We start from the raw sequence: 27850 nt of genomic DNA on the forward strand, positions 1-27850 counted from the left end.
ACCCACAGGCCCACCCTGAGCAGCACAGAGACTGGGACGAAGTTTCTATACTCTTTTTTCTTTTTTTTTTTTTATTCATTTGAGAGAGAATGAGATAGAGAGAGCATGAGAGGGGGGAGGGTCAGAGGGAGAAGCAGACTCCCTGCCGAGCAGGGAGCCCGATGCGGGACTCGATCCCGGGACTCCAGGATCATGACCTGAGCCGAAGGCAGTCGCTTAACCAACTGAGCCACCCAGGCGCCCGGGATGAAGTTTCTAGTAGAGCAATCCAGCGGCAGGAATCCTCTGAGAAGGGGGGCTGTTCCAGCCAGCAGTGATGAAAGGAAGTGGTAAGGTGTTCCAGGAAGGATGCAGAGGACCCCCTCCTAATTCTTCCTGGCTGTAGGCAGGCGTGGAAGAAGATCACAGGTTAGAACAGGGCATGGGTCCATCAGGCTGTCCAGACAGCCTCAAACCAGGTAAGGGTGACCCCACCTACAGAAGAGGCTGGGCCTTGGACCTCTGCCAGAGTCAAGGGACAGCTCAGCTGCCACCACGGAGCGAGGCCTGACAACAGAGGGGGCGGAGGGATGCCAAGGGAATGAGGCCCAGCATATCTCAGCTAAGGACGAGGCAGCAGGTGCACCAGTCGCAAATGGAACTGGACTGAAGCGAGTGCCGTGTTCAGGCACACACACAGAGCCTCCTTCCCTGGGAAGCCACAGCCCCTCTCAGGGCATCCATTTCCCGCTGGGAACAATGGTTACTAAGTGATGCTTTGGGGCGGCTTTGAAACACCAGGCCGAAAGGACTGGGATCAGCGACCACAGGCACTGCCATCTGATTTCAGGTTGCCAGCCGCCCGCAGCAAGTTGGGGGAGATTGCCACCTGGTGGACGATGTTGGCAGTGCCGCGGGACTACAGGTGAACCCCTGGTCTGAGAGCTCTCAGGCTCCTGACTTTGTGTGAGCTTGGGCAAATCACTGCCACTCTCTGAGCCTCACTTTTGTCATCTAAAACGTGGGCTAGCGAGGCCAGCCTCACAGGGCCATGGTGAGCATTAAACTAACCAATCGCACTGATGTACCTGTCTTGGGCCGGCCCTCAGTAAAGGTTTGACCCACCGGATCTTGTTCCAGCAGGACTCTGAATAAGGGTCAGCCCCAGGAGATTGGGCGGCGGGGAGAGGAGGGTGGTGAGGCAAACTCACAGAGATCCCTGCTCCTCAGGTTTCTCTCACAGCCTCCACCCAGGACTGTCATTCCGTGTGTCAGGAACTGTCCTCAGCCCAAACCTAGACAGTTTCTGGGGTTACAGAAGTGCAGAAAGGTGGAGTGCTGACTCCACAGAGCCTCCGGACCAGGAAACTTGGTTCCAGCATCAGTTCCATCACTTGCTGTATGTGACCTTTGGTACTTGGGCAAGTCTATGCTTCTATTTCTTCTTTTACACAAAGCAGGTACTCACTCCCGCCCCAGAGGAGCAGTGAGGACTGGCTGGGTAGCCTGACAGGACGTGGTGGGGCTCACTGCCTTCGCTAGCACCAGCCGCTCCAGTTGCCAGGAGCCAGGCCTCCTCCGTGGGTCCCTGTGGTCCCCTCGATACGAGAGAGAGCCCTTATGGCTCTAGTCTCACTGACAAACTGCCTCCGGCCTCCTGGCACTGCCCAGAGACGCAAACGAGATGGGAACAAGGCAAGGAGGGTGAGGACGAGCTTGCCCATCCCTGCCCCACTGCATCACATAGACACACTCTGAATCCTCTCAACAACCTGGAGTTCACGTTGTTGTGCCCACTTTACAGAGAAGAAATGCAGGCTCAACGAGTTTAAGAAACTGCCCAAGGTCTCAGCTGTTTTTGTTTTGTTTTGTTTTGTTTTTTAAAAGGGAAGAAAGAAAGGAAGGAGGAAGGAGTGAGAGCTAAAAAAAGAAAGTAGACTAAGAGCCTTTACTGCTGTTCCAAGCTTCCTCTTGGTTCCCGGCATAACCCTAATTTCCTATCATCTTGCTCTTTTCTGTAAGATTCTATTCAATGAAGTACATTCTCCTAAATGTCATTTAAGTGAGATGTCCTTCCACAGTCTGTTCCTAATTCCTACCCACAGACCAGAGGTCCCACTGTCAAGTACACAGGCCTCTTTTGAGGATGGTTTGGATACAGGGCAGCCCTATCCCAGGCCCAGGTCAACCTCTCTCAGACACGGCAAGGAGGAGAGGCAGCCCTTGGTCCCAGCACCTCCCAAAGAAGCTACGCATGGGCTCCCCAGTCCAGAGCTCTCAGGAAGTCATGCTTAGCTTCACCTCAGACACCCAAACCCGGGGTTTTCCATGGTCTACCCAGTACCAGTCGGAAAACAGGCATTTGCAGCCCTACAGGTACACGTGTTGGGGAGCTCCGCGTCGGCTGGCTTTCGGCCAGGCACTTCTGTATGACGCAACAAAAGCAGCAGCCCTGCCCAACACATCACCTACCCGAGCTCCTGAATCTGGAACCCGACTGCCCCTAGCTGATGGGGTCAGCCTCAGCTCCTGGGCAAGCATAAGTGTGTTTGCAGCTGTGGATCCTTGTCAGGCTCCACTGGGTTCAGGGAGATCTGATGAGGATCTGCCCACCTCCTGACTCTGGGCTTAATAGGACGCCTGTGCCCTCCATTTGCAATCTTGGAAGCAGTGGGATACTCATTGGCCTGGAAAACAAACCTGGAACCCTACACCCCAGCCCCACCGTGACCCTCCTGAGTGTCCTAAGGAAACTGTTACTTTCCAGCAAGGTGGACTCTTCACATGAGAGGCGGAAGGCAGCTGACACACCAGACTCTGGCCTCCTGATTCAGCTTCTCCTTTAGGTCTTGTCTCACTGATTCCTGCTACCACCACCACGCTGACCTTGGGAGCCTCGCTCTCAACTTTCAAGGCTCCGGGTCAAGGCGCTCATCCAAGCATCCCTTAATGTTTGACAACACAGCAGATGCCGAACTACAGTGTTCAGATCAGGCATTAGGAAAGGTTTTCCAGTAACAACATAGATCGTGGTACAAACCTGGATTACTGGAATGACAAAGAAGGTGTTCCTCAGCTCTGGCCTGGGAGCCTCTTAATAGTACCTCCCTGAATCCAGGGTTCACTTTAACTCAGGCTACCAGGGATCATCTTCTGGGTCATTTAGATGCCATCAAGTCCTCAAACCAAAGGAGTGAGGTCAGGAAAGGCAAGTGTGTCCTATCCTGCCTAATATCCACCTTTGAGTTCCCAATTTTGGAGGATTGAATGTGGAATGGCCATTCATTCACTCAGTCAACAAATTTTTATTGAGTACCTACTATGCCAGGGGATGGAATAATGTGGTGAACAAATGGACATGGTACCTTCCCCTCAAAGCTCCTATCTGCCCATAGGACTTGACCTTAACCCAAACTCCATGGCCTAAAGCCATCTTTCAATTTCAATACAGAAACCTCAGCTTTCAAATCAGGAACATAGAGTAGCAAAAAGGGCACTATACAGATTGCTGATCATTTCCAACATCTCGATCCAAAGAGATTTGGGCCTGGGGACCCTGAGGGGAAGGAACTAAGGAGAGGGTTATCAGGAGACAGTAAGGAGGACCTTTGCCTATGGCACACACTTTGTGGTCACCAAGAGCAGAAAAGAACAGTCTAGACCAGAGATAGGGTCAGATTATTCACCTTCAACCCTCATACTAATAGAGTTCAGCAATCTCTAGCTTGGCAACTCTCCAGTCTTAGCTCATGCTCTGTGCTGACCCTCACTCTCCCCTCTGCAGGTATGAAAAGCCCTTCTTCACAGAGCTGAGTCCTCAGCAGCCCAGCTAACCCAGGGCCTCTTTTTCCACTGCTTCCTCGGTACTTGGCTAAGTACAGGAGTCTCACAAATCTGCTTTACAGATGGAAGTCGTCCTGTGCCCACAGGCCCAGGTCTGTGCCCAAGCTGTGGTGTCAACCTTTAAGCTCCATGAGATTTGGCAAGAAATCAGTAGGAATCCCATGCAATTACCACGCCATGGGAAAGCTAAATTTCTGACCCAGGCAAGATGCAGCTCACTGGCAGCCTAGAGACCGAGGTTAGACACCTATTTGGGAAATAAAATGGGCTCCACATGGACATTAGTAATAGCAGGCTATGTTCTTTCTGCACCTGGAGCTGGCAAGGGTGTGAGTAAGAGGCAGGTGGGGCAATGGATGGAGAGGGGGAGTATTGAAATATTAGCGCTATTCAAAGAGTAGTCCATGGACCTGTAGCATCAGGCATGACTTGGGGGCCTGTTAGAAATGCAAATTTTCAAGCCCCACCCAGATCTACCGGAGTAGATTCTTGGGGGTGGGGTTGGGGGCAGGAACCTATCTTTTTTAACTTCTCCAGGTGATTCATATGCACACGTAAGCTGAAAAGTACTGTGACCACACTCTGCCCACTTGATGGGCTAATATGATTACTATAGGAAGAATCATAATCAGCAGCAGATCCCATTCTTTGACGATCTACTATGTGCCAGGCACTTTTTAATTTTTATCTAAGTTTAAATACACATAGAGTATTTACACTTAACCCTCACAACAACCCTATGAGATACTTTTATTATCCTAGTTTTTACAGATGAAATTATAGTTAAGATACTTGCCCAATCATTTAACTTTTCTGAGGCTCAGTTTCCTTGTCTGTAGGCTGGGGACAATAATGCCTTGTTCCCCTGGTTGTTGTGAGGATTAGAGACGATATAGGGAGGACCATCTCCAGTGCATTATAGCCTCAGACCTGGCCACTGGGTACAGCTCCAGGGACCCGCCCACAGTGGGGAAAGGCAGAGAAGGGTTGCTATCTCCAACCTGTGGCTCAATCCGAGGCCTGCCCAGCGCCTGCTGGCCCTGACCTCACTCAGCACTAAGTCAGCTTCACCTGCCATCCAAGTTCTATGTTTACCCCTCAAGAGAATCCATGCTCTCACCCTGATTCTATTCCTGGTTGATGACAATACAATCTATGTTTAGGATGACTCTGGGTTGTGGGAGGCAGCTCTTCCAAAGTTTGGAGCTACTGGAAAATAATCTCCAGCTAGATCTGGGCTTCCAAGGAAAGAAATTAATGCATTTCTCTTTTTTTAAAAGATTTTTTTTAATTAAAAAAAAAATTTTTTTTTGAGAGAGAGAGAGTGCATGGGCGGGGGGGAGGGGCAGAGGGAGAGAGAGAAGCAGGCTTCCTGCTGAGCAGGGAGCCCGATGTGGGGCTCGATCCCAGAACCCTGGGATCATGACCTGAGCCGAATGCAGACGCTTAATGACTGAGCCACCCAGGCGCCCCTAATGCATTTCTCTTGAGTGAAATAAAAGGGGAAGACCTTTGGTCTGAGAGGCCACTTTAGTACAACTGTGAGACCTGTTATTACTACAGGGGTCATCATCACTAGCCTCTTACCGGTGGCCTCTTACCTTAATTCCAAGGAATTAAGAGGCCCTGTCTCTGCCTCACGTCAACCTGCAGGGTAAGCATCCCTCACAGTTCTGCCTCTTATTTGCCATATGACAAAAATATAGGTTTGGAATCAGATCAGACTTCATCACTTACAGGTGTGTGACATTGGATCATATCTTGTACCTTTGTTGGGCCTCAACTTTTCCATCTATAAAATGGATTGTTGAATGAGATGATGTATGTATAACTCAACCCACGGTAGGCAACTTACAAATGCTATTCCTCTTGCATCCTTCTTTCCTGTATGTGCTATGCCTGGCCTTATGGTGGGCACTGAAAACACAGATGACTCAGACCAAGTCCCTTCCTACTTGGGGCTGAGATTTCCCTCTTTTATACCCAGGCTGGGTCATTCCTCATAGGAAGGGAGTGAAAGGTCTGGGGCAAAATCAGAATGGTTGGGCAAAACCATGAAGCCTGCAGTTTGCTTAAGGACAGGACAGAGGTGAGGCAAGATCGCTGTCCAGCCTTGAAGTGCCTTCCTCAGTGGGCCCTGCCTTCTCCTCCTTCCCTCCATCCATCACCTTCATTTTCAGCATTTGACTGTCAAATGTCGCCAATGCTGATGGACGATGGAGATCAAGGAGTGAATGGTAATTTGTCCTCTATTTGCATGACATTGCATCAGTTCCTAAACCCTCTTGAGGATTCACTAGCTCCTCAGACCCACATAACTCCTGGTGATGGCAGGGCAAGGATTATCCCCCTGCTATAGCTGAATAAATGGGTTCCCAGAGAGGGCCAACGGCTGGCACAAAGTTCCCCTTCAGGTCAGTGGCAAGCTCTAGGACAAAGACCCTGGACTCTCGACCCCTCTTAGTTCAGTCCTCCCTCCATTCTATCCCAAGGACTCTCCTGGTAATGTACCTTTTAGGTAATGCTGTTAACTTTAGTAGACTGCATTGAAAGTTAATGGGGTTCTGCTTCAGGTAGTGCCTCACAGGTTGGGGTACCAAGTAATCAAATTTCCTGTGAGGATGGGTATTCATATTCTTTTGCTGGCAAGCAGTATACACCCAACTCAAACTAGCTTAAGAGATAAATAAAAGTCAAAAAAACATTGGGGGGGGGTGTGGTTATAAGGTCCCATAACAGGGAGAAGCCTAGTAGAGATCATTAGGACTGTTTCTGCCTGGCTCCATACCTTCAGGCTTCTCCTGCATTCAGGTATTCTCCACCCACGGAGAAGACAGCTGTCTGTGGTTCCAGGCCTCCAACCTCCCATGTTAATGTTCCCAGTGGAAATGGTACTTGTCTGAAATGGTACTCTTTTCCCTTTGGACCTGCTATTACTAAAGAGCTAGGAATGTGTGGTGGTGGGGGGAAGCCTGATGAAGCCACTCAAACTCTGGAGAGGTTTAAAAGTTAGAACCCCCCAAAAGGTGTAATAACAATAACTAACAAAGTTAAATCTATGGCATTAGCTCTTCTGTACTCCATTTTGGTATAAGGATATCTTTTAGAGTCATTGGACTTATGTTTTATCTATTATTTATGGTATTTGAAATTTCAAAAGGATCAGCTATACTAAATTTGTAACTGGTATTTCTGTTGAAGGCAGTTTAATCAAATTTGTTATTGTTTAAATATTTAAGAGGTTTTCAATGTTTTATTGAATAGGAATTTAAGAAATTGGGCACCAGGGGCTCCTGGGTGGCTCAGTCGATTGAGCATCTGCCTTCGGCTCAGGTCATGATCTCAGGGTCCTGGGATGGAGCCTCACGTGTTGGGCTCCCTGCTCAGCAGGGAATCTGTTTCTCCCTCTCCCTCTGCCACTTCCCCTGCTTGTGCTCTCTTGCACTCTGTCTCTCAAATAAATAAAATCTTTTTTTTTTTTAAGATTTTATTTATTTATTTGACAGAGAGAGAGACAGCGAGAGCAGGAACACAAGCAGGGGGAGTGGGAGAGGGAGAAGCAGGCTTCCCGCCGAGCAGGGAGCCCGATGTGGGACTCGATCCCAGGACCCCGGGATCATGACCTGAGCCGAAGGCAGACGCTTAACGACTGAGCCACCCAGGCGCCCATAAATAAAATCTTTAAAAAAGAAATTGAGCACTGAAGTTTATGGAGTAGTGCATATTCCTCTCAAGCCCAAAGGTCTCCAGGCAATCCAACTAAACACACAAAAATAAAATAGATCATTGGATTTTTTAAATGATCATATCAATAATTATTATAAAACTGTTTTTAGGAGATAAATTAGCAGTTCTGTACATTGATTCTTTCATCCTTATACAACTCTTAGTGTTATGATGAAAGAGATGCCCATTTAAAACTTTTCAACAATTTGTTTTAAGAAAGCGGAGTGAGTTAAAGCTATCACCCCACGTCACTGAGGTAAGCATTTGTGGCCCTGCCAGCTACAATTTGGGAACAATCTCAGGGTGTTTTGCAAAAAGAAGTAAGATGTGCAGTGACAAGCCCCGGGGCTGGTACCAGACGGGGTGATTCTGTGTATCCCAGCTCCCCCACTTAATCACTTAATAGCTCCTGTGTAATATGCAATCAAACCAGTAATACCCAGTCTTATCAGTCATGGTAATCTCTGCCCGGCTTCCCTCAATAGGCAACTGTATTCCAATGACAGTGTGCTCAAGTACAAAGGATTATTATTAATAAAGCATTCCGAAAGTAAAAGTTCTTATGGAAAGCAAGAAAAGGCCTCAAATCCATTTCTCGAAAGAAGCTGGGTACAAACTAGATATAAGTATTAGGATGATAATCACCTCACAGTTTGGGGCGCCTGGGTGGCTCAGTTGGTTAAGTGACTGCCTTCGGCTCAGGTCATGATCCTGGAGTCCCTGGATCGAGTCCCACATCGGGCTCCCTGCTCGGCAGGGAGTCTGCTTCTCCCTCTGACCCTCCCCCTCTCATGTGCTCTCTCTCATTCTCTCTCTCTCAAATAAATAAAATCTTAAAAAAAAAAAATCACCTCACAGTTTGACAACAACAACAAAACACACAAACAGCAGTCACCAAAATTAAGCTCTTTATTCATCTCCCTTGTTTCCAAGGTAGTTTCTACAGTACAGAGGGCACTTCTGGAACTTGGTATCACAGAACCAAGACATGCTCAGAACACACTGAACCACGGTGTCGCCCCTGGAGTCCTGGAGGAGGGGCAGTTACAGAAACGCCAATCAGGGACAGAGGGGCGATACCACTGAAATGAAAACCCAAACCGAGGCTTGGCTTTGGGCTTGGGCTGTGATCCTGAGACACCCAGGCAGGACTCAGCTGAAGCCAGAGAAAAGCTCTTTACCAGGAAGTCCTGTGACTGTCCTGGAAGCAGGCCAGCAGAGAGAAGACTCATTTCGGATGGATATTCAGTGGGTTTAGAACGCTATCCAATTCACAGAGGGAGGCAACATGCCCCTCCCTTTTTGGGGGGGGGCTCGCTCTGGCCTTCTCACTTAGCTCCAGAAGGCCAAGGATCTGACTCCTTGATTCATTGGGCAGAACCTTACTGCTGTCCAGTCTGTACTGGGGGCAGAGGACAGGGAGAGGAATCAGGCACAGTCCTTACCTTCAGGGAATTCAGAACACAACAGAAAAAGCCTATATTTATAAAGAAATTGTTGTAATTCAAGGTAAAAAGGATGGAGAGAGGATTCATACAAACTTGGCCCGCAATTCACAGCCTAGCAGAGGCCACGAAGGCACAAGACAGACAACAGTAACACACCACACCCTGTGGTAATGGCTAAAGGGAGGCCCTAACTGGGCACTGTGGGAGCACAGAAAGGGATGACACGACCCACAGACTAATGCAGTGGGGAAAATGCACAGCCTACCGAAGAAGACTGAGCAGCCTAAGCCGGCTGAAGCAGAAGCATTGAAGCCTACTGCCCTGGAGAGGAGGCGGGGCAGCCTTAGGTTATCTCTGTGGGTCCCTTGGGCTACCCAACAGACAGGGTGCCATGTCTCTTATCTGTGGCTACAGTTGCATGATATCCCAAGGATAGGAGGGGAGACTGGTGACCGGGAGAAACAGATCCAAGTAAAGCACCCAAATAACCAGGGCCTGAAGTAAACAGTAGGGGTCTAGGGGTGAGGGCATCAGGAGGTTGGGAGCCTGAGCAGGCTCAGCAGGTTGAAGGGATGGGAGGTGGATGTGGATACCTACCAGCAGCAGGAGGCCCCTACCTATGCTTTCTTGCTCTCCCAGTGGTGCACCGTGTGTGCTGGATGGATCCATTCTAAGGGTCCAAAGATGGGCGGGGGGGGGGGGGGGGCTTGCATGTGGGGGCAAAGGGACCAGAGCCTCTGTAGGCCTCTCTTCATGCCTCTAGATTAGAGGTCTCCAGTCTGCTTTTCTTTTCTTCGCAACTGCCATCACCTGCCCCATCTTTTTCATTCTACCAACCTCAGAGGGCCTGGAATGGGCTCAGTTAGGATACCAGTGTCATGGGATCAGTCCCAGGGCCCTGAAGACCTTGAAGAACTGGCACAAACAGGTCAGGAGTGCCTACAGGTGTCTCTGTTGGTCACCCGGAACATGAACAAGTTAAGCCAGCTTCAGGTGACAGGGCTGGGTAGGAACGTATCTGTAACCTAAATTGCTGGCCCTTCCCACACGTGTCGGGAAACAGCTCCAGCCTGTTGTCATTTCTTCTTCACAGCGGCCACCACCTACACTACCTCTCCAGCCTAGGTCTCTTACCTGGGCCGTGTTTCTCTTCCTAAAGGTGCCGGGACTCCTACCCTGCTGTTCTTTTTCTCCATAGCTGCCATTGCCCACTCTGTTCCTCTCCCTAATCCTCATTCGGGATTACCTCTGTCCCCAAACCCTCTTTGCTTGCCAGTCCTGAACGATACACACAGGCCCTCTGCCTATCAAGAGTTTCACTGCTAATCACTAAGGAGAAGCAAACATAAAGCAAAGGGGAAGGAGAAAGGGAACGGCAGTTCGGAGAAGGATAAGACATCTTTTGAGGGCTGGTCCTGGACATCTGTGGTTCGCACTGGCATGTAACTGAGGGCCCTCCCCGACTCCCTTCTTGGACGGCCCCAAGGAAGTCTTGCTATTTTCATTCTCTTCATCCTTTAGACCTTGTTGGAGAAGGAAGCCATCCCCGCTGTTCCTATCTCTTTGGGGGTATGGTGCTCAGGAAAGCTTTGCAGAACAAGAAGCTTCTAGTACTCAGGAGAGGGCTGCCCTTCCCCGGTTCCCCCCTGTACCACCAACTCTGCCGCCCCCTCCACTGCCCACTTGACAGGGGTCTTCTCTGACAGTGGGCTTCATACAAAGCAGCAGAGATGAGTATGCACTATCTCCCCCAACAACTGAAGGCCCTACATGCCAGACTAAATGTAAACCCCCTCTAGCAGGAAAATGGAGCCACAGATGCTTTCCAACCAGGGAATGGCAATAGAAAGCACCTTACATTATGCACAGGCTCTCAAGAATATTTAGATAAATGTATAAATGAGCGAATGAGTGAGCATAACTGTGTACTGGGTGGATAACTTTGACAAATGGAAGAGGCTAAGGGAATTTTAAAAAGTCACTCTAAGCCATGGACTTAAGCCATATGCAGAAGTATGTGAAGTTAATCTCCTACTTTCATCCTGGAGGGCTCTCCCCCATATGACAGGTGCAACTGCAGCCTCCAGCCTCCTGGGCTATATTCTGCAACTAAGACTCACTCTCCGGGCCATTACTCAGCACCAAATTTAGTTATCTGATACAAGTCAAAGGTATTTCTTCTCCTAAAATAGGGAGAAAACCCAAGTCTTTCATGATCAAATTTCTGTTACATTAACAGGCTACAGGGGAAAGATTCTAAAATATGAGCAACCAATCTAGTATCATCTGAGATACCCAGCACTGGCAAATTTCAGCCCCAAACCTATCAAACAAAGGGGCACCCCTACTTCACAAATAGTGATTGTAGTAGGTACAAAAAAATAGGCCTGATTCAGAGGTCTGGGGTCCAGAGACCTTTCTAATAAGTAAAGGAGTGGCTAGGCCAGAACAATATTCTGAGAAAAACAGACCTGAGGAAAACCCAGTGGCGTGGCCAAGCCCTGGGACAGCTGACTCCAAGCACAATGATGATGCAACTAAGACAATGACATCAGGAGCTACCATAACCCCAACTTAAAGCCCAACATCTACAAACCCGCTGCATTGATTATCTTGAATTTTCTCCCACTTCTAGCCCCATAAACTGTGAGCTCTTTGAGGACAGAGACCATGGAAAGTGCTAGCCAATGCTTTAACGTCCTAATCCACGTCCTTTTCTCATCAGGAACCATCCTAGTACCTGAACTTCAGGGTCATCTTTCATAGGAGTAATGCCCTCAGAAACAATAAGTACCATTACCAGGGGCCACTGGCTTTGAGTTTCTTATTTTCTCCCTAGGAAATAAGGGTTCTGGAGGAGGAAGGGAAGATTGAGCAGAGCTGCAAAGCTGGAGAAGGTAGGTGACCTCATGATTCTACTGTTCTGCCCAATTCCTCTAGGACAGAGAGCCTGCAGAGTTCTGAGCATGATTAGAAGGGTGAGGGTGTATTTGTTATTAAATCCAGAACAAACCATCCAGATCTTCCTTTGTGCCAGGACACCTGCTTGTGGCCTCACACCTGGATGAGTGGTGAGTCACCGGAAAAGATGAGTCCTCTGACTTCCACTTAGAGATCAGAGTCCTATCAGAGACCCATGCAGCCAGGACTTGCCGATCACGGAGCATGCAGGCACTCTGCCTTTCCTAGGAATGGGAAGAAGAAAAATCACAGAGCCAATCCTCTCATTTTACAGATGGAGACGACCTGAGGCCCGGAGAGTTCAGGGGACACGTCCAAGGTCCCAGAGCAAGCCAGGACCACATCATGGTTTCCCAACACACAGTTCTTCCCACTGCAGTAACTACAGCACAATTTTCCTTTTGCTCTTTGGAGAAGTGAAAAGAAGTGGAGAGCAGAATATTTAAAGTTTTTGGATTCTCTGTAGACTTCAATAACCTCTATTAACCTGGCCTTCATCATCCTGTGGTTGCCTTCTGTAGTTTCCTTTCTAAGGAAAATTGGGGCCTAAGCCAATTTTTAGTTTTCAGTTGGCTCAGAGCTCTTACCAGGGCTGCTGCAGTCCTCATTCATGTGGCTCAGGATCTCTCGGTCTGTAAACAGGCGGAAGGCAATCTGCTCACACTCTCGCTTGGTCCCACACTCAAACAAACACCCAAACAAGCCCTCCTTTTCCAAAGCAGCCAAATCGGAGTAGCCACAGGGCCCACAGTGCAAGATCCAGGGTTGGGACCAGCAGGCAGCACCCAAGGGGGTCTGGTTGAGGTAGATGCCTAAGTTGACCCTCCGCTTCTTACTGGTTGGGTGTGAGTACAAGAGCCAAGATTCAGACAGCATTCCAGCTTCCTGCTCTAGCCTCAGTGCGCTGTCCAGCAGAGGGCTCTGCTGAACGGTAGGAGCATCTTTGCCATTAGGGTCCTGGTACACTTGAAGGATCTCCCCGGGCCGGAAACTCACCACGCTGCCTTGGCAGCCATGCGGGGGCTCACAGAGCTGAAGGCTCAGGGCTGGCCTCTGAAAGCATTCACCATGGTTAATGCTGAAAGCCTCGGCCCGGCACCTATTTGGTGTCCGGGCGCTGCAATACAGCACAGCGTCGCCAGCCCTCCCGGTCACCTCTGCCACTTCGCACTCCACTGTTGCCATGGGCTTAATGAGCCTGCCATGGTGCCATGTGGCCCCTAGGTCATCACTGTAGATCATCAGGGAATGAGGCTTGGCTTTACATGGTAGCCGGAAGCAAAAGAACCAGTAGGGGATGTAGTAGGCATATGCAGGGATGACCAGCCTCCCCGACTGCAGCTGGATGCCATGACCCGGGCCCACAGCAAATGTGGCCCAACGCTTCACCTCTGCACCAATAACCTCTTCAGTCAGGTCCCTCACCTCGCTCCATGAGCAGCCAGCGTCCTGACTGCAGATGAAGCAGAGGCGGGCCGCATTCCTGCCTGACATGACCTGTTGACGCTCGGTGACATGGCCCCGCACACAGATGAAGAATAGGTATACGCAGCCACTCTTCTGCTCCCACACAGGACAGGGGTTCATGGTCCGATGCCCAGGTAATGTGGCTTCCAGCAACGGCTTCAGGGGTCCCCACTAGACAAGGGGAAGGGAGAGAGAGCAGGAGTGAGAGACTAATAGGAAGACATGAGGCTCATTGAAAGCATTAGTATTTTTCATCAATAAGAAATAAATGGTATTAAAATCTATGGAATCATGAAGTATTCACTAATATTCACTAATTCTCAAATATTACAGGATGATTTATAAAGCTGGGAAGAGGCAATGCTAGATACTGTACATGCTGTCCTCTCTGTCTAGAACACTCTTCCTCACTTTGTCTAGATGCCCAATTCACCCTCCAAACTCAAAAGTCACCTCCTTTGTAAAGCTTTCTATGAAACTTCCTCCCCCACCATCCCCTCCCAAAAGCAATTGGTGGCTTCCTCTTTATACATACAGAAGAGTTACAGCACTTATTATATAGTAATCATAATTTTTTATGTGACTGGCTCCTTTCCTAGATTATGAGTCTTTTGAGGATAGAAATCAAATTATTCTAACTTTGTATCTCCAGTCCCTAGCACATGATAAAAGCAAAATAAGTATTTTTTTAAAGAAAGAAAAAGGGAAGGAAGAGGGGGGAAAAACAAAAAGAAAATGAAGAAAAGCAAAGCAAGGCGGACAAATATGGAATTTAGGCAAATAAAGGGAAATTTAAAACAAAGATTTTTTTCCCCTTCCTCTACTATCCTGGGGAGGCAATTCATAACACTGTCATTAAAAACTCAAGCATGGAGTCAGAGTTACCTAGTTCAAAGCAGCCCTCATCACTTCCTGTGTGACCTTGGACAAGTTACTTAAACTTAATTTACCTCAATTTCTTCATCAGTTAAATGGAAAATGTAATAACATGCTCACGGTCCTAAGCAGTAATAACTTGCTCACACAGGAGTTGGTGTAAGGCTAAAATGAGATAATGCCTAATCAGACATATCACAAAGAAAGACCTAATCTCCTTAATATATTCTAAAAAACTGTATTAGAAATTGGTAAGAAAATTTCCAGAAACCGAAATGAAATGGGCAAAAAGCAAGATCAGGCGACTCAAAGAAAGAGGGAAAAACAATTAAAACATGTTCAACCTCACATATAAAAAGAGAAAAGCAAATTAAAATTAAAATTGAGGTGGTACTTTTCATCTAACCAACTGGCAACATCATAAACTTTGACACTATTCTGTTGACAAAAATCTGAAGAAACAGGCACTCTCTTATATGGACCGAAGTGCAAAATGGTTCAACATTAATGTACGGTGTATCAAAATTCCAGACACATTTATCCTTTCCCAGCATGCCCAGTTCTGGGAATTTATCCTAAAATATCTCTGCTCATCAAATTAAGTATGTACAAGATTACTCACTGTGGTATTGCTTGGAACAACAAAACATCGTGAACCCAAATATTCATCAGTAGGGGACTGGTTAAATGAACATACAATGCAAGAGATGAAAAAGAAAAAAGGAAGGCCTCTACACATTGAGATAGAAAGATCTCCATAATATATTGTTAAATGAACAAAGCAAAGTACAGGCAATGTATGTAGTATCTACTTTTTGCATAAGAAATAAGAAGAAAAATCCAGTAACAGCAAACTAGGTAATTTGAACCAAGCTTTCCACTGAGACTAGAGATGACAGATAAAACATTAAAACAATGCTTTAAGATGGAACTTTAAAGAGCTAAATGCATAGAGTAAGGGTGAAACTGACGTAGACTTGCTCTCACGGCCACCACTCTAGAAAACTGGATGGCATTATCTGCTGCAGTGCAACGTAAACCTAACCTATGACCCAGTAATGCCCTTTCTAGATAGAAACCCAACAAAAATGCCTGCACACAGTAGTGAAAACACATACAAGAATATTCACAGCAGCCTGTACACAATTGTTTGGATAAACCTCCACTTAACAGAAAAAGACAAACATTAAGAATAAAGATGAAAAACAGGCAAAACTAGGGGCACCTGGCTGGCTCAGTCGGTAGAGCATGTTGATCTTGGGGTCATGAGTTCAAGTCCCCGTTGGGTGTAGAGTCTACTTAAAAAAAAAAAAAACAAGCAAAACTAAACTCTAGAGCTATAAATCAGGATAGCAATTACCTTTAAGACAGGGGGGATAAGAGAAGTTTCTGAGGTGCTGGTAATATTCTATTTCTTGAGCTAAGTGATGAGTCCACAAGTGTTGGATTTGTCAATTCACAGGGGTGACATTCATGTTTTGTGCATTGGACATTTATGTTATGTTTTATGCTTTCTATATATGTGTTTTATCACTTCATGTTAAAAAGTTTTAAAGGGGAGTATTAAGAATATATACTTGTATTTCTTTGTTTCTGTAAGAAGAAGCACTAGAAGGATACATAAGAAACAATGGTGACAACCTATAGGAAGTAGGGCACTAAGAATGGGATATATACCTTTTTATAGCATTTTATACCATGTATGCCACATGAATGTATTAACTATGCGAAACAAAACATTTAATTCCTGAATAAATGGGCAAAACATATTATTAAGCAAAGCTCACATCAGAGAATCTCAGAGTCATAAGGACCTAGAACTAACTCCCATCCTATAGAAGATTTCCCTCTAAGCCTTTTGAATCAAGGCCATTCAGTCTCTCCTTGACTGGTCAAGGGACAGGGAACTCAATACCTCTGGGGCAGCCCATTCTGTACCAGAGTGCCTGGTGCACTGTAAACACTTCAAACATATGTGCCAAATTCAACTTAGTTATTGTCCAGTCTAGTCAGTGTGAAGTCAGAAGTGCAACCATTCTTACTGGCTAAGAGGAGAAAATGATCTGGGCCAGATATGTCTAAGATAAAGTTAACACAAAGCTGAAAGAAACAGTAACTGAAACATGAAAGCATTAGAATCTAAATGATCTCAACCAGCTGGAGCAATGGGACATAAACAAGCTGAGGCTTGACAGAGATAGATCAAGTCTTGGGTTTGAAAATCTGGATGAGAAGCATGATTAAAGAACAGCAAACAGGGGCGCCTGGGTGGTTCAACCAGTTAAGTGTCTGCCTTGGGCTCGGGTCATGATCCCCGGGGTCCTGGGATCGAGCCCCGTGTTGGGCTCCCTGCTCAATGGAGAGTCTGCTTCTCCCTCTCCCTCTGCCCTGCCCCCACCATGCTTGCTGTCTCTCAAATAAATAAAATCTTAAAAAAAAAAAAAATAAGGAACAGCAAACATAATGGCCAACAAGCATAATGAAAATATCACTCACTATCACTAATAATTAGGGAAATGGAAATCAAAACCACAACAAGATATCACTGCACATCCACTAGGATGATTACTATCAAAAATAAATAATAAGTGTTGGCAAGGGTATGGAGAAATTGGCACCCTGTACACTCTTGGTGGGAATATAAGATATTAAAGTCATTGTGGAAAACAGTATGGAGGGTCCTCAAAAAATTAAAAATAGAATTACCATATGACCCAATAATTCCACCTCTAGATATATACCCAAAAGAATTAAAAGCAAGGTCCTGAGGAGATATTTGCATACCCATATTCATAGCAGCAGTAGGAGAACACAAGTGTCTACCAACGGATGGATAAACAAAATGTGGTATATACACACACAATGGAATATTATTCAGCCTTAAAAAAGGAAATCCTGTCCTACGCTACCACACAAACGAACTTTGAGGGCATTATGCAAGTGAAATAAGCCAATCACTAAAAGGCAAATACTGGATGATTCCACTTATATGGGGTATTTAAAGTATCTAGAAACTCGGGGTGCCTGGGTGGCTCAGTCGGTTAAGCGTCTGCCTTCGGCTCAGGTCATGATCCCAGGGTCCTGGGTTTGAGTCCTGCATCGGGCTGCCTACTCCGCGGGAAGCCTGCTTCGCTTCTCCCTCTCCCCCTGCTCGTGTTCCCTCTCTCGCTGTGTCTCTCTGTGTCAAAAAACAAACAAACAAACAAACAAACAAAACCTTAAAATAAAATAAATAAATAAAGTATCTAGAAATTCATAAAAACAAAGAAGAAAGGTGGTGGCTAGGGGCTGGGGGAGGGGGAACCGAGGAGTTGTTCGAAGAGTATAAAGTAGCGGCCCTGCATGATGGAAAAGTTCTAGAGATCTGGTGCGCAACAATGTGCCTCTAGTTAACAATACTGCAGTGTACACGGAAAATGGTTAAGATGGAAAATTTTATGTTAGGTATATTTTACTATAATTTAAAATTTTTTATAAAAGCAGTAAATGTGAAAAGGATTCAGAGGTTTTGGCTGACAGTCTACTTAATATTAGTCACCCTGCATTACGCAGCTGCCACAAAACGCAGATGCTACTTTACATTAGACTGAGTTAAAGAGATACAAAATGGTATAGCCACCTCATTGCTGAGCTGGTCAGTCTATCCTTGGAGCCCGAAATTCAGAGTACCACTCTTTGAAAAAGGACGCGGACATTCCAGATCAAATCCCAAAGGCAGTAATCATAGCTTTCAAGGGACCAGAAAGCAAATCAAGACTGTGGCCTCACGAGCCACTAAAAGAACTGAAGCTGGTGAGCCCCGAAATCAGAAGGCTCAGAGGGCATGAACACTGCTTTTAGGTACATCAAGAGCATTCTCTGGAAAAGTGACTTTATATTATATATAGATTAAATGTCCCAGAAGACCAATTGGTGATTCTAAAGTATAGGTTGTCTCATTCCAAAAACAAAAGTTAACAGTTGCCACAGGATCAAGTTCCTCACTCGAGGAGTTGTGTAAGCAGACCCTTTATGGGGAGATGACTAATGTTGAGTTCCTACTATGTAACTGCTATTATTAATTACATTTTACAGATGATGAAACAGACAAGAGTCAAATCCAAGGTCACACTGCCAATAAATGGTCCCCAAAGCCTGACTCCAAAGCCATGTTCTTAACCCCTAAGCTCTTAGTAGCTACCAAGGGAATACAGAAGATCTCTGCACTGGGAAAGAAGTTAGGCTGATGATTCTTCTATCTTCGAGATTCTACAATCAGGTAAGTCAGAGAATGAAAGTGATAAAATACAGAGAAGGGAGAATGAGTCAAAATGGACGCATCTGTGATTGCTTGTGACGGCTGGGCACTGAGGTTATGGGACAGGCATGGTCTGGTAAGAAGTGGTGATATTTCTGTGGGTAGAAAACCAGGGCAGGTTAGGGGGATTAGAGTGCCTATTATAAAGACATCTATGTTTGTTTGTTTGTTTACAAAAGACTCTCAATTTGATCCTCATTTGATCAAATGATCTCAACCATTTGATCCTCACTTGAGCCGGCTCTGCAGGAGAAAAGACAAATGGGATCTGAAATAACCCTATCCTCACAGTCCCAGAGGCAGCAAACACTGTCCTCTAAAAACGCAGTGAAGATGTGCCACTTAGAGGTGAGGCCTCCAACCCCAGCTCTGCTGCTTGGGAGGCGTGTGCCTGAGGCAAATCACTCATCCTCTTTCCTCCTGTACAACTGGGCTACTATGCACCTCACATAAAACACGCAGGAAGGAGGATTGTGGTTATCCTCACCCCCACCATCTGCTAGTTGTGGTCTTGAACAAGCTACCTACCTCCTGGAGGACCAGGATTCCTCACCAGAAAACTGAACCAACAGTGCTTACCTCCCTGGCTGACTTATAAGAACAAAAGAGAATGTGAATGAAAAGCACACGGCGTGTTAGTTGAATCTGAATGAACCAGAGGCTTCTGGAATCAGAGATGGAGTTTAAAGCCTGCTTCTGTGCTTCCTTATAGCTGTGTGACCTTGAACAAGGGGCAACATCTCTGAGCCTCAGTTTCCTCATCTGTAAAATGTGACTGACAACCGTTCCTGTGTCACAGAGTAGCTGTTGGGGGTCCAATGTGTGCCTGGCACACAGTCAGTACTCAGTAAGTGAGAGCCATTGCCTTGATTGGTTTCTTTTTTTTTCCTTCCTTCCGCACAGGGCTTTTCCAGCACGGACAGGAAACGGCACAGACCCTGAAGTAGTCTAAGCAATGTGGAGAGAGAGTGAGGCTCGGAGCCAGATCTGGGAGGAGGAGTCACCTGTACCGAGTGCCCAGTCCTCAACCCTCGCCTCAGCACCAGGTGGAGAGCATCCTCATCCCTGCTCGTGGAGCGCTTCTCTGCAAAGGCCAGGAAGGTGTGGGTGGGGGGGATGTACAGCAGGGCTGGGATCCGGTAGGTGACCCCTCTCTTGTCTTCCTGCTGGAACAGAGGGCTGTTGAAGGAGCACGATGTCACTTCTTCCATGACCTCTGCAAGGACAGGAGGCAGCTAAATGTGTGTCCATATCCGAATGCTGCCCTGCGTACAAGCTCTGCTCTATCATCCCATTTCTGGAGATCACACACAGGGAGGCAAAGATTTACTCAAATGTTAATTTTTTTATACAAAAGTAATATCATGGTCTCAAAAGCACAAAGCAAGCAATACGCATGCTCACTGAACAAATCTATCCTCTAGACTCTATGGAAATCCTACATAGCCTGAGCCTGTGTCAAGTGTGTCTCTCCAGGGGCGCCTGGGTGGCTCAGTTGTTAAGCGTCTGCCTTTGGCTCAGGTCATGATCCCAGGGTGCTGGGATCGAGCCCCACATCGGGCTCCCTGTTCCACAGGAAGCCTGCTTCTCCCTCTTCCACTCCCCCTGCTTGTGTTCCCTCTCTCGCTGTGTCTCTCTCTGTCAAATAAATAAATAAATAAATAAATAATATCTTAAAAAAAAAAAAAGGATGTCTCTCCAGAGAGATTCTGCATGTGCTTCTGCAAGCATCCAGGGGTATCGTCAGCCTGGATGGTTTCTAATGTCATTATCTTTGGAGTTCTTAGGCCATTCGTGTAATGTAAATATAAATCCAAATCCATATGAGGAAATGCCTGTGGTTAAGAATTCTCTGGGGAAACTTCTTCCCTCTACTAGAGCCTATGATATGAGGCAATCTTCTTTGTCATCTCTCCAGGTCAGTAGTGAGAATTCTTTTTGCCTAGTTCACCCCATCAAAGGGTGTGGACTTTCAAGGGACTTAGCTTCATGCAGGGATCTCAGTTCCAATGAGAGTCTAACCCATGTGGGCCCACAGTTGCATTCACGGCAACACCAGGTCTATCAAAGCCCAAACTTCTACGTAAGTGAGATGAGCAAACACCCAGGCAGCTGAGGTCAGGTTAAGGGGCTAACTACTCTGGTTTTCAGTTTACTCTTGGTTTCTAGGCCCCTGGAAATTTCTCTTACTTCCTTGCAATTTCAGCTATAAAGGACTTTGTTATATTTTATCCACCATGGTACGGGTTAGCTAGCCTGCTATAAATGCTGAAAATATAAGTCTCCAGGTATGCTTCTCAAAGAAAATCAGGTATTCTACTTCTCAGAGTCCCAAAAAGGGAATTAAGCCAGACAGAACCAGGCTTAGAATTCTTTTTTTTTTCCCTCTCACCATCTGTCATCCAACCCTTCTTTTATAAATCACTTGTAAAAATTGTCAGGCTATAAAAACGAGGCTCAGAAAGCCTTATTCATTTATTTAATAAATATTTCTGGGTGCCCACTCCCAAGTCAGGCCATAACGTAGGTGCTGAGGTGACAGAAAGGAATCAGAAGTCCCTGCCTTCAAGAAACCCGCATCCAAGTGAGGGAAACACACATACATGGACAATTACAATACCATGCAGTAAGTGCCACATTAGAGGTAACCATCAGAGTGTGGAGGAAAACAGAAAAAGAGCATCTGTCCAGATCAGGGCAGCCAAGTGAGCTCCTGTCTCATATCCTACACTCCGTGCCTTTCTGGTACATTCTCCTTTCAGATAACCAAGAGCTCACTCCCTCAACTCCTTCAGCTCTGTTCAAATGTCATCTAATTGAGAAGGCCTTCACTGACAACTCCCCTGCTCCTCCCTATCCCCTCTGCTCTCTTCTCCATGCCACTTATCATCCAGATCATACTTGTTTAATACATATTACAGAACAGAAGCTCCATGAAGGGCAGAGATAGGTCTGTTCTATTCACCGCTACATCTTTATACCCAGAACCATGCCTGGTGATTGATAGGCACTTGATGAAAACCTGCTGAATGACTGAATGAGTGGGTGAGCTGGATCCTAAAGGATGGTCAGCCAGCTGGGAGGTGAAAAGGGCAGAGGGAGTGGATGTGAAAAGCCTACCAAGGACAGAAAACAGAGTGAACTGTGGGGACTACTGGTTGTGTGGTAGGACTATAGTAGAATGCAAAGGTGGGACTGAGGGATCAGCAGAGTCCAGGTCCTGGGAGGCTTTGATACCTTATTAAGGTGTTTATCACACAGAGAGGGGGCCACTCAAGAGTTTTTGGCAGAGGAATGGCATGATCAAGTATGCACTCCCAGGTAGCCTGTGGGTAATAAACTGAAAGAAAAAGTTGCACTGCTTTTGGCTAGAGCTGCCCAGTTTCAATCGCGACAAACTTATCCAAGAGCATATGAATGATTCATTTGGTCACTTGTTTCTGACTTAAAAGAAAGAAGAACCATGGTTCATTATCATGAGGGGACTGGGGGAGTGGTCTCCAGAGTCCAGAAGAAAAGCCTCTCCTCACTCCAATTCTGGGCACTCAGTAGCAGAATTGAAAAACAAGTGTGAAATGTCTTCTTCACGCAGTACTAGAGCACACCTCTCTCTCCTCAATTCAGGCTCTCCTGCCAGGGAGGATGTGGCTTTTTCTAAGTAAACATCTGTCCTGGAGCCAAGCTGGTCTAATGGTTAAGAACACAGGATTTGGACCACACTAGGGACTACATGACCTTGGGCAGGTTATTTAACTTTCCTAATGCTTCAGGATCTTCATGTATAAAATTCAGTAGAGTTGCTGAGAGAATTGAAGTTAAAAAGTTAAAGTGGCTGTTATAGAGCCCATTACATAGTATGAGCTCAATATATGGCAGTTATTTTTAGACTTTCAATCACTACACATTCTACAGTTGACCCTTCAACAACACAGGGATTAGGGGCACTAACCCCCACCCCGCCGGCAGTCATAAATTCATGTATAACTTTTGAGTGCCCAAAAACCTAACTATGGATAGCCTACTGTTGACTGGAAACCTTACCAATAATATAAAGTCAATTAACACATATTTTGCATGTTATATGTATGATATACTGTATTTCTATCATAATGTTAGAGAAAAAATGTTAAGAAAATCACAAGTCAGAGAAAATGCATTTATAGTATTGTACTACATTTACTGAAAGAAATGCTTATATAAGTGAAACCGTGTAATTCAAACCTGTGTTGTTCAAGGGTCAATGTAGTTTTTATTCCTTGAAATCTGTGGGTGATGATGATGATAACAGTGAACAACTCTCTTCTTAAAAGCATTTAAATCCCTCTATGCCTCTGGGAAAGATCATATTTTAAATTCTTATGAACCCGCACTTTAATTATGAGTTACTACCAACACTATTAATCATCAGTCAACATATGATTGATTATTAGTTAACATGAAAACAGGAATTCTCTGGGTGATAAGAATAGAGCACAGGATAGGCATGGAGTGGGGAGGTGGGACTAGGAAAAAGGAAAGGGAGAGGAAGCAGGGAGAGCACCAAAGTAGAAGCACAGCTTGTCAAACGGGACTTCATTCGAGGCCCAGCTACACTTCTGTGTGACCTTGGGCTAGTCACTTAATCTCTATAGGTCTTGGACTCCTTGCTTGTAAAATGTGGATAATACCTACCTAAGATGACCAATATTAAGAACCACTCAAAAGTGCCTTATAAACTTTAAAGACTATATAAGTATTATAAATTTTGATGTCTTCAAATTTCACTTAGGCTTTGCTCTCACTATAACAATTGGAGTCACTATCATTACTTTTTATTATTTATTAATTTTATTAATTATGATTATGCTGATCACGTTGATGACAGTGGTTACATAACATAGATGATGACTCTGGCACTGAAACCCAAACTATTTCACACAAACCATATACTGGGAACTAAGGATAGAGAAGAATCAGTATCTTCTGAAGAATCAAAGAATTCTGCTTTGGAGTTGTTCATTTTAGCCAAGAACTCAAGTTATTAATTGCTGCTCCATATGATCACCTTTCAATCAAGTCCCCCTGCTCTCTTACTGGGAGAGAGTATAGTGTGGCCTGGATTTTGGAGTCTGCCTTCTCTCTGCCTCGCTTTGGAGTCTGCCTCGCTTGTAAAGGGGATAATGCCACCTATTTCTCAGCACTGTAATGAACAACGTAATTCCAAAGATTCCAGTTAATTCAGTGCACCAGGCAGCTTCCAGTGAACCCCAGAAGGAGGCCTCCCTAACTCACTTATTTACTCGTTACAACTAATGTTTAAACAGCACCCATCCTTTGTCAGGCCTTTGGAGATCCAGTACTCCAAACCCCTCTCACTGTACACATGGGAAAACTCAGGACTGCAGAGGGGAGTAGCTTATATAAGGCCTCTCAACAGGTCAGTAGCAAACCTGGACCAAGATCCAGGTCCTCTAAGTTCCAGCTGGGGACTCTCTACGACCCCCACACCCCTCTCTAGAAAGAAGGGTTGCCCCAGGCTCAGTTCCCTTTCATCTCTAAAATGGTAACTCTAAGGTTTAGGTTTGGCTTCACTCGAAGGAAAACAAAAATAGACCAGCCAAGAATATCTCCGGCCACGTCTGAGATCCACGCCTGAGATCGTGGCTCTGACTCAATATTCTCCCCCAGACTGGATTTCCTAAGTCCAGACGGTGCCGCCGAACCTGTCCCCACACTCACGGTGCCCCACTTTGGGGGGACCTCTGCAGTGTCGCAGCCCCGCTCACCTGCGCGGGACCCCGGCTCCTCCATCTCTCTCGGGGCAGAGCTCGGCGCCGGGCAGCCCTCAGGTCTCGGACACCGAAGCGCGGGAGAATGAGCCAGGCTGGGGAGACGGAGGCAGGAGCGGGGGAGAGAGAGACTGCAGAGGACTCGGAAGCAAGCCACGAAAACTACAGGGCGACAAAACCCACGGGGAGACGGGGAGACCGCCAGTCCCCGGACTCCCAGACTAGCAGGCCGGGAAGCGGGGGCGCGGACGCGCGGAGGCCGCAGCCAGCCGGCTGTTGGACTAGCGGTTGGCCGCTCCCCAGACTCAGCCCCGCCCCGTGGGACGGACGCAACGAGGCCCCGCCCCCTCGTTGCCGAGCCGCGGCCGTGCTTTCGGTCTTTCGCCTCTAGCAGCGTCCCAGAAGCGGCACGGGACCTGCCTCTTCCTCTCGGACCACCACCCGCTCCAGGGCAGCCCTTAGTTTGGTTCAGGCCCTGGGCCTACCGCGGTTCCCCGCGGCCGCGCAGCTCCCTGGCTCCGCCCCGCACCCTTTCACTTCCTCCCCCTCTCTCCCTCCCCTCAGTCCCCTAGTCCCACGCTCTCACCTATTGGGTCGCCTGTCAGTTGATAGGTATCACCGCCTAAAATTTCCCCGGACAGCCTGAGAGCCAAAAAAAGGTTCCGGCCGGCAAGAGAGGACTCCGCAAAAAGGACGGGAGATCCAGAGCAATGGACACCCGTCCTTAAAAAAAATAAAAATTATATGTATAATTTTAAATGGGTCTGCATGATTATATATCGAGTGCGAAAATAATAGTATTACAAGCCACTGAATAAACACCCATGAGTTCATACTGATATAATTGAATAAATAAATGGAGGAGAGAGGACAGCTTTTTCTACACTAGAGTTCAATTAATAAATGTAGACTGTGCACAGACTGAACACAATATGGTTTATTCTGAACACCTGCTTTTCTTCTGGGAGTCTGGAATTTTGGTACATGCTAGGCAGAGGGTGCCCACATACCAGCCCTCAATAAAACTGTGAGTGCTGAGTCTCTAATGGATTCCTTAGGCAGAAACATGGTACACATGCTGCATTTTCCTTGCTGGGGGGAAATTGTGCTTAATGCAACCCCTCAATGAGAGGGAGAAGCATAAGAAATACTACACATGGATTCTTTCAGACTCCGCTGTGTTTTTTTCTTCTGAGCCAATGTGTCCTTACTACATTGCTGTAATAGATCTTAGCTGTGAGTGCAACTATAATGCTGAGTCCTGTGAGTCCTTCTAGCAGGTCTATGAACCTAGGGGTAGTCTTGGGACTACTACTACAAATACCATATATAGTTTTAAAACATATAAAACAGTAACATATATTAATGGACAGACAGGAAGAAAATGCATAGGAATAATAAATACTAAATTCAGGGTAGTAGTTACTTCAGGGAGTGCAGAGAGTAGGACATGATTAAGGATACCCAAGGGACTTCACTTGTATTGGTAATTTATCTTAAGGTGGTTCATTTTATTCTTCTTTAAATCTTATTAAATATTTCAGTTTTATTTAAAATTTTTAAAAAATATCTTAGTTTTCAAAGATTGGCTCATACAAAATCCTAGGGTTCTTCACCCAGACTTCTCCAAACTCACAATCACCAACTCTGTAGATCAATCACCTAGTCAGTTTTAGAAAAATATCTTAAGGTGATCCTGGAGTCCCAGGATCCAGTCCCACATGGAGCTCCCTGCTCAGCAGGGAGTCTGCTTCTCCCTCTGACCCTCCTCCCCCATGCTCTCTCTCTCTCTCAAATAAATAAATAAAATCTTAAAAAAAAGAGAAAAATATCTAAAGCTAATGCCAAATTTTTCTCAATTCTTCTTTGACTGGTGGTCTCAGTCTTATGCCCAAAACAGTGAGTAGCAATCGCTATATCTGGAGGGAAAGAGATTTAAATTCTGACTTCCCACTCCCGAACTCGGTGACCTTGGCAACCTTCTGTGCCTTAGGTTCCTCATCTGTAAAATGGACACACTTGGTACTAATCCTCACTCATGGCTAGATCAAACAGGTTTCACTTCCTATATGAGAACCTCCCAGGCTTTCCTGCTTTAAAAATTACTCCTCTTCCAGCCTTCACAGCAACTTGTACAGATGACTTCTGATGAATTTTCTATTGGCCACTGATTAATCTGACAGAAAAGGGACCAAATCCATTCTAATGGTTTCATACAACATTTAATTAGCATACTATCAACAGAACTCCAAGCAACAGGATGAGACCAACCTGCAGAACTGGTCAGGAATCAACCGAGGGCCAGGACTCAACTAGCTAGAAAAATGGCATCCAAAAAAACCCAACCATACATCAAGGTCTGCCTTAGAAAGCCAGGTGGCATTCTCTAATTTCTATATTGGCTCTATACCCAGCCTGAGGGATTAATCCAGGTACAGCAGGATGTACTCGTGATTGGAGACCTACCTTGGCCCACAGAGAAGTCGAGGGCCATTCTATCACCCATAACCACACTGGCCAGTGAGTTGAGACTCACCTGAATGCCTTCCAGGGCTGAGGTGGTATCACTGATGGCTTCAGCTAAAGTCAGGGATGAATTTCATATCAACATTTCAAATAAGAGGACATCTCAAATAAGATGAATCTCTAATAGAAGATTCACCATTGTCAGACTGTATGTGGTCAAGAAATACAGTAACACGAGACAGATTAGTTTCAAAATCAAAACTTCTTGCAGATAACTTCTTGCAGAATGTGCATGAATAAGCCACCCCTCCAGAAAGCTCCTCCATGTAACCAAAGGTAGCCTCATTTTGGAGCAATCTCCACAGTCATCTGAGGGATACATGATCTAATGATGGTGCTTCCTTAAACACTTAAAGGTTGCTTATGATCCTCCCTACGGTGCAAGGCACCATGTTTTCAGGGAGGGGGGCAAGTTAATGTCTGGCTTCCACATATAAGGTACAGTCCTGAGGGCATATGTGATACCTGTTTAAACTGTTGGGGCCTCCCAAGTAGGACCTACATCATTCAGGGAACAGCAGTTGACTGTCACTAATGAGGCCTCCTAGGCACCTGATAGGCTTCAGAGTTCCCATTAACTTAGAATAATTGAAAACAGTCCTTATTTTTGGAAAGACAGCCTGATGGCAATTGGCCCAAACTGTCCCACAGGTACACACTACCAGCCAGGTGGCATTTGTCCACCCCATAGGAAAAGAGAGCAATAGCTACTAGAATGGGGGTTAGGGAGACACCTACAGGTTGTGACGTGTTTTGCAGGAGAGATATGGGAGCTGAAAGTGCCCCTGATGTTTCTGATAGACTTCTGATAGGTTAATGACTAAATTATGGTGACAGCCATCTAGCAGGGGATGTCAAACCAGTCAGTCAAGTTTAAGGAGTCTGCAATAGTTTGGGAGACTTGTACTAGGCCATTTTCCTTTGAGAGGAAGGCTCCAAGGACCATGTCAACCAACAAG

The 27850-nt window shown here is 46.2% G+C and overlaps 1 protein-coding gene across 7 annotated transcripts; it reads right to left on the reverse strand.

The window, feature by feature from the left end:
• Positions 1-78: 78 nt before the first annotated feature.
• NEU3 (neuraminidase 3) lies at positions 79-27768 on the reverse strand. Of its 7 annotated transcripts, none has more exons than XM_064576923.1 (4): positions 24363-24538; positions 19602-19813; positions 12545-13595; positions 79-379 (listed from the first exon to the last, which is right to left on the reverse strand). In XM_064576923.1, exons 1-4 carry the CDS (start codon positions 24385-24387, stop codon positions 366-368), a joined length of 1302 nt encoding a protein of 433 aa, XP_064432993.1. In that variant the 5' UTR covers positions 24388-24538; the 3' UTR covers positions 79-365. The 7 variants fall into 7 exon arrangements, 6 of the variants coding, with proteins under 6 accessions (XP_064432993.1, XP_064432994.1, XP_045750397.1 ...); XR_006793872.3 differs by having other exon boundaries at positions 81-379; positions 12010-13595; XM_064576924.1 differs by lacking the exons at positions 79-379; positions 24363-24538 and adding exons at positions 24952-25088; positions 26902-27768 and having other exon boundaries at positions 8439-13595.
• Positions 27769-27850: the final 82 nt, after the last annotated feature.

Source organism: Mirounga angustirostris, unplaced genomic scaffold, assembly GCF_029215605.1.
Source record: "Mirounga angustirostris isolate CCGP_5_RB_7025 unplaced genomic scaffold, mMirAng1.0.hap1 SCAF_13, whole genome shotgun sequence".
Taxonomy (NCBI): Eukaryota; Metazoa; Chordata; class Mammalia; order Carnivora; family Phocidae; genus Mirounga; species Mirounga angustirostris.

Coding starts and splice junctions, on each gene's coding strand:
- NEU3 (XM_045894443.3), bottom strand. CDS start 24,387: ATGGAGGAGCCGGGGTCCCGCGCAG. Junction 19,814..24,362: donor GGAGCCGGGGTCCCGCGCAG/GTGAGCGGGGCT, acceptor CTGTCCTTGCAG/AGGTCATGGAAGAAGTGACA. Junction 13,596..19,601: donor GGACTGGGCACTCGGTACAG/GTGACTCCTCCT, acceptor CCCCTTGTCTAG/TGGGGACCCCTGAAGCCGTT.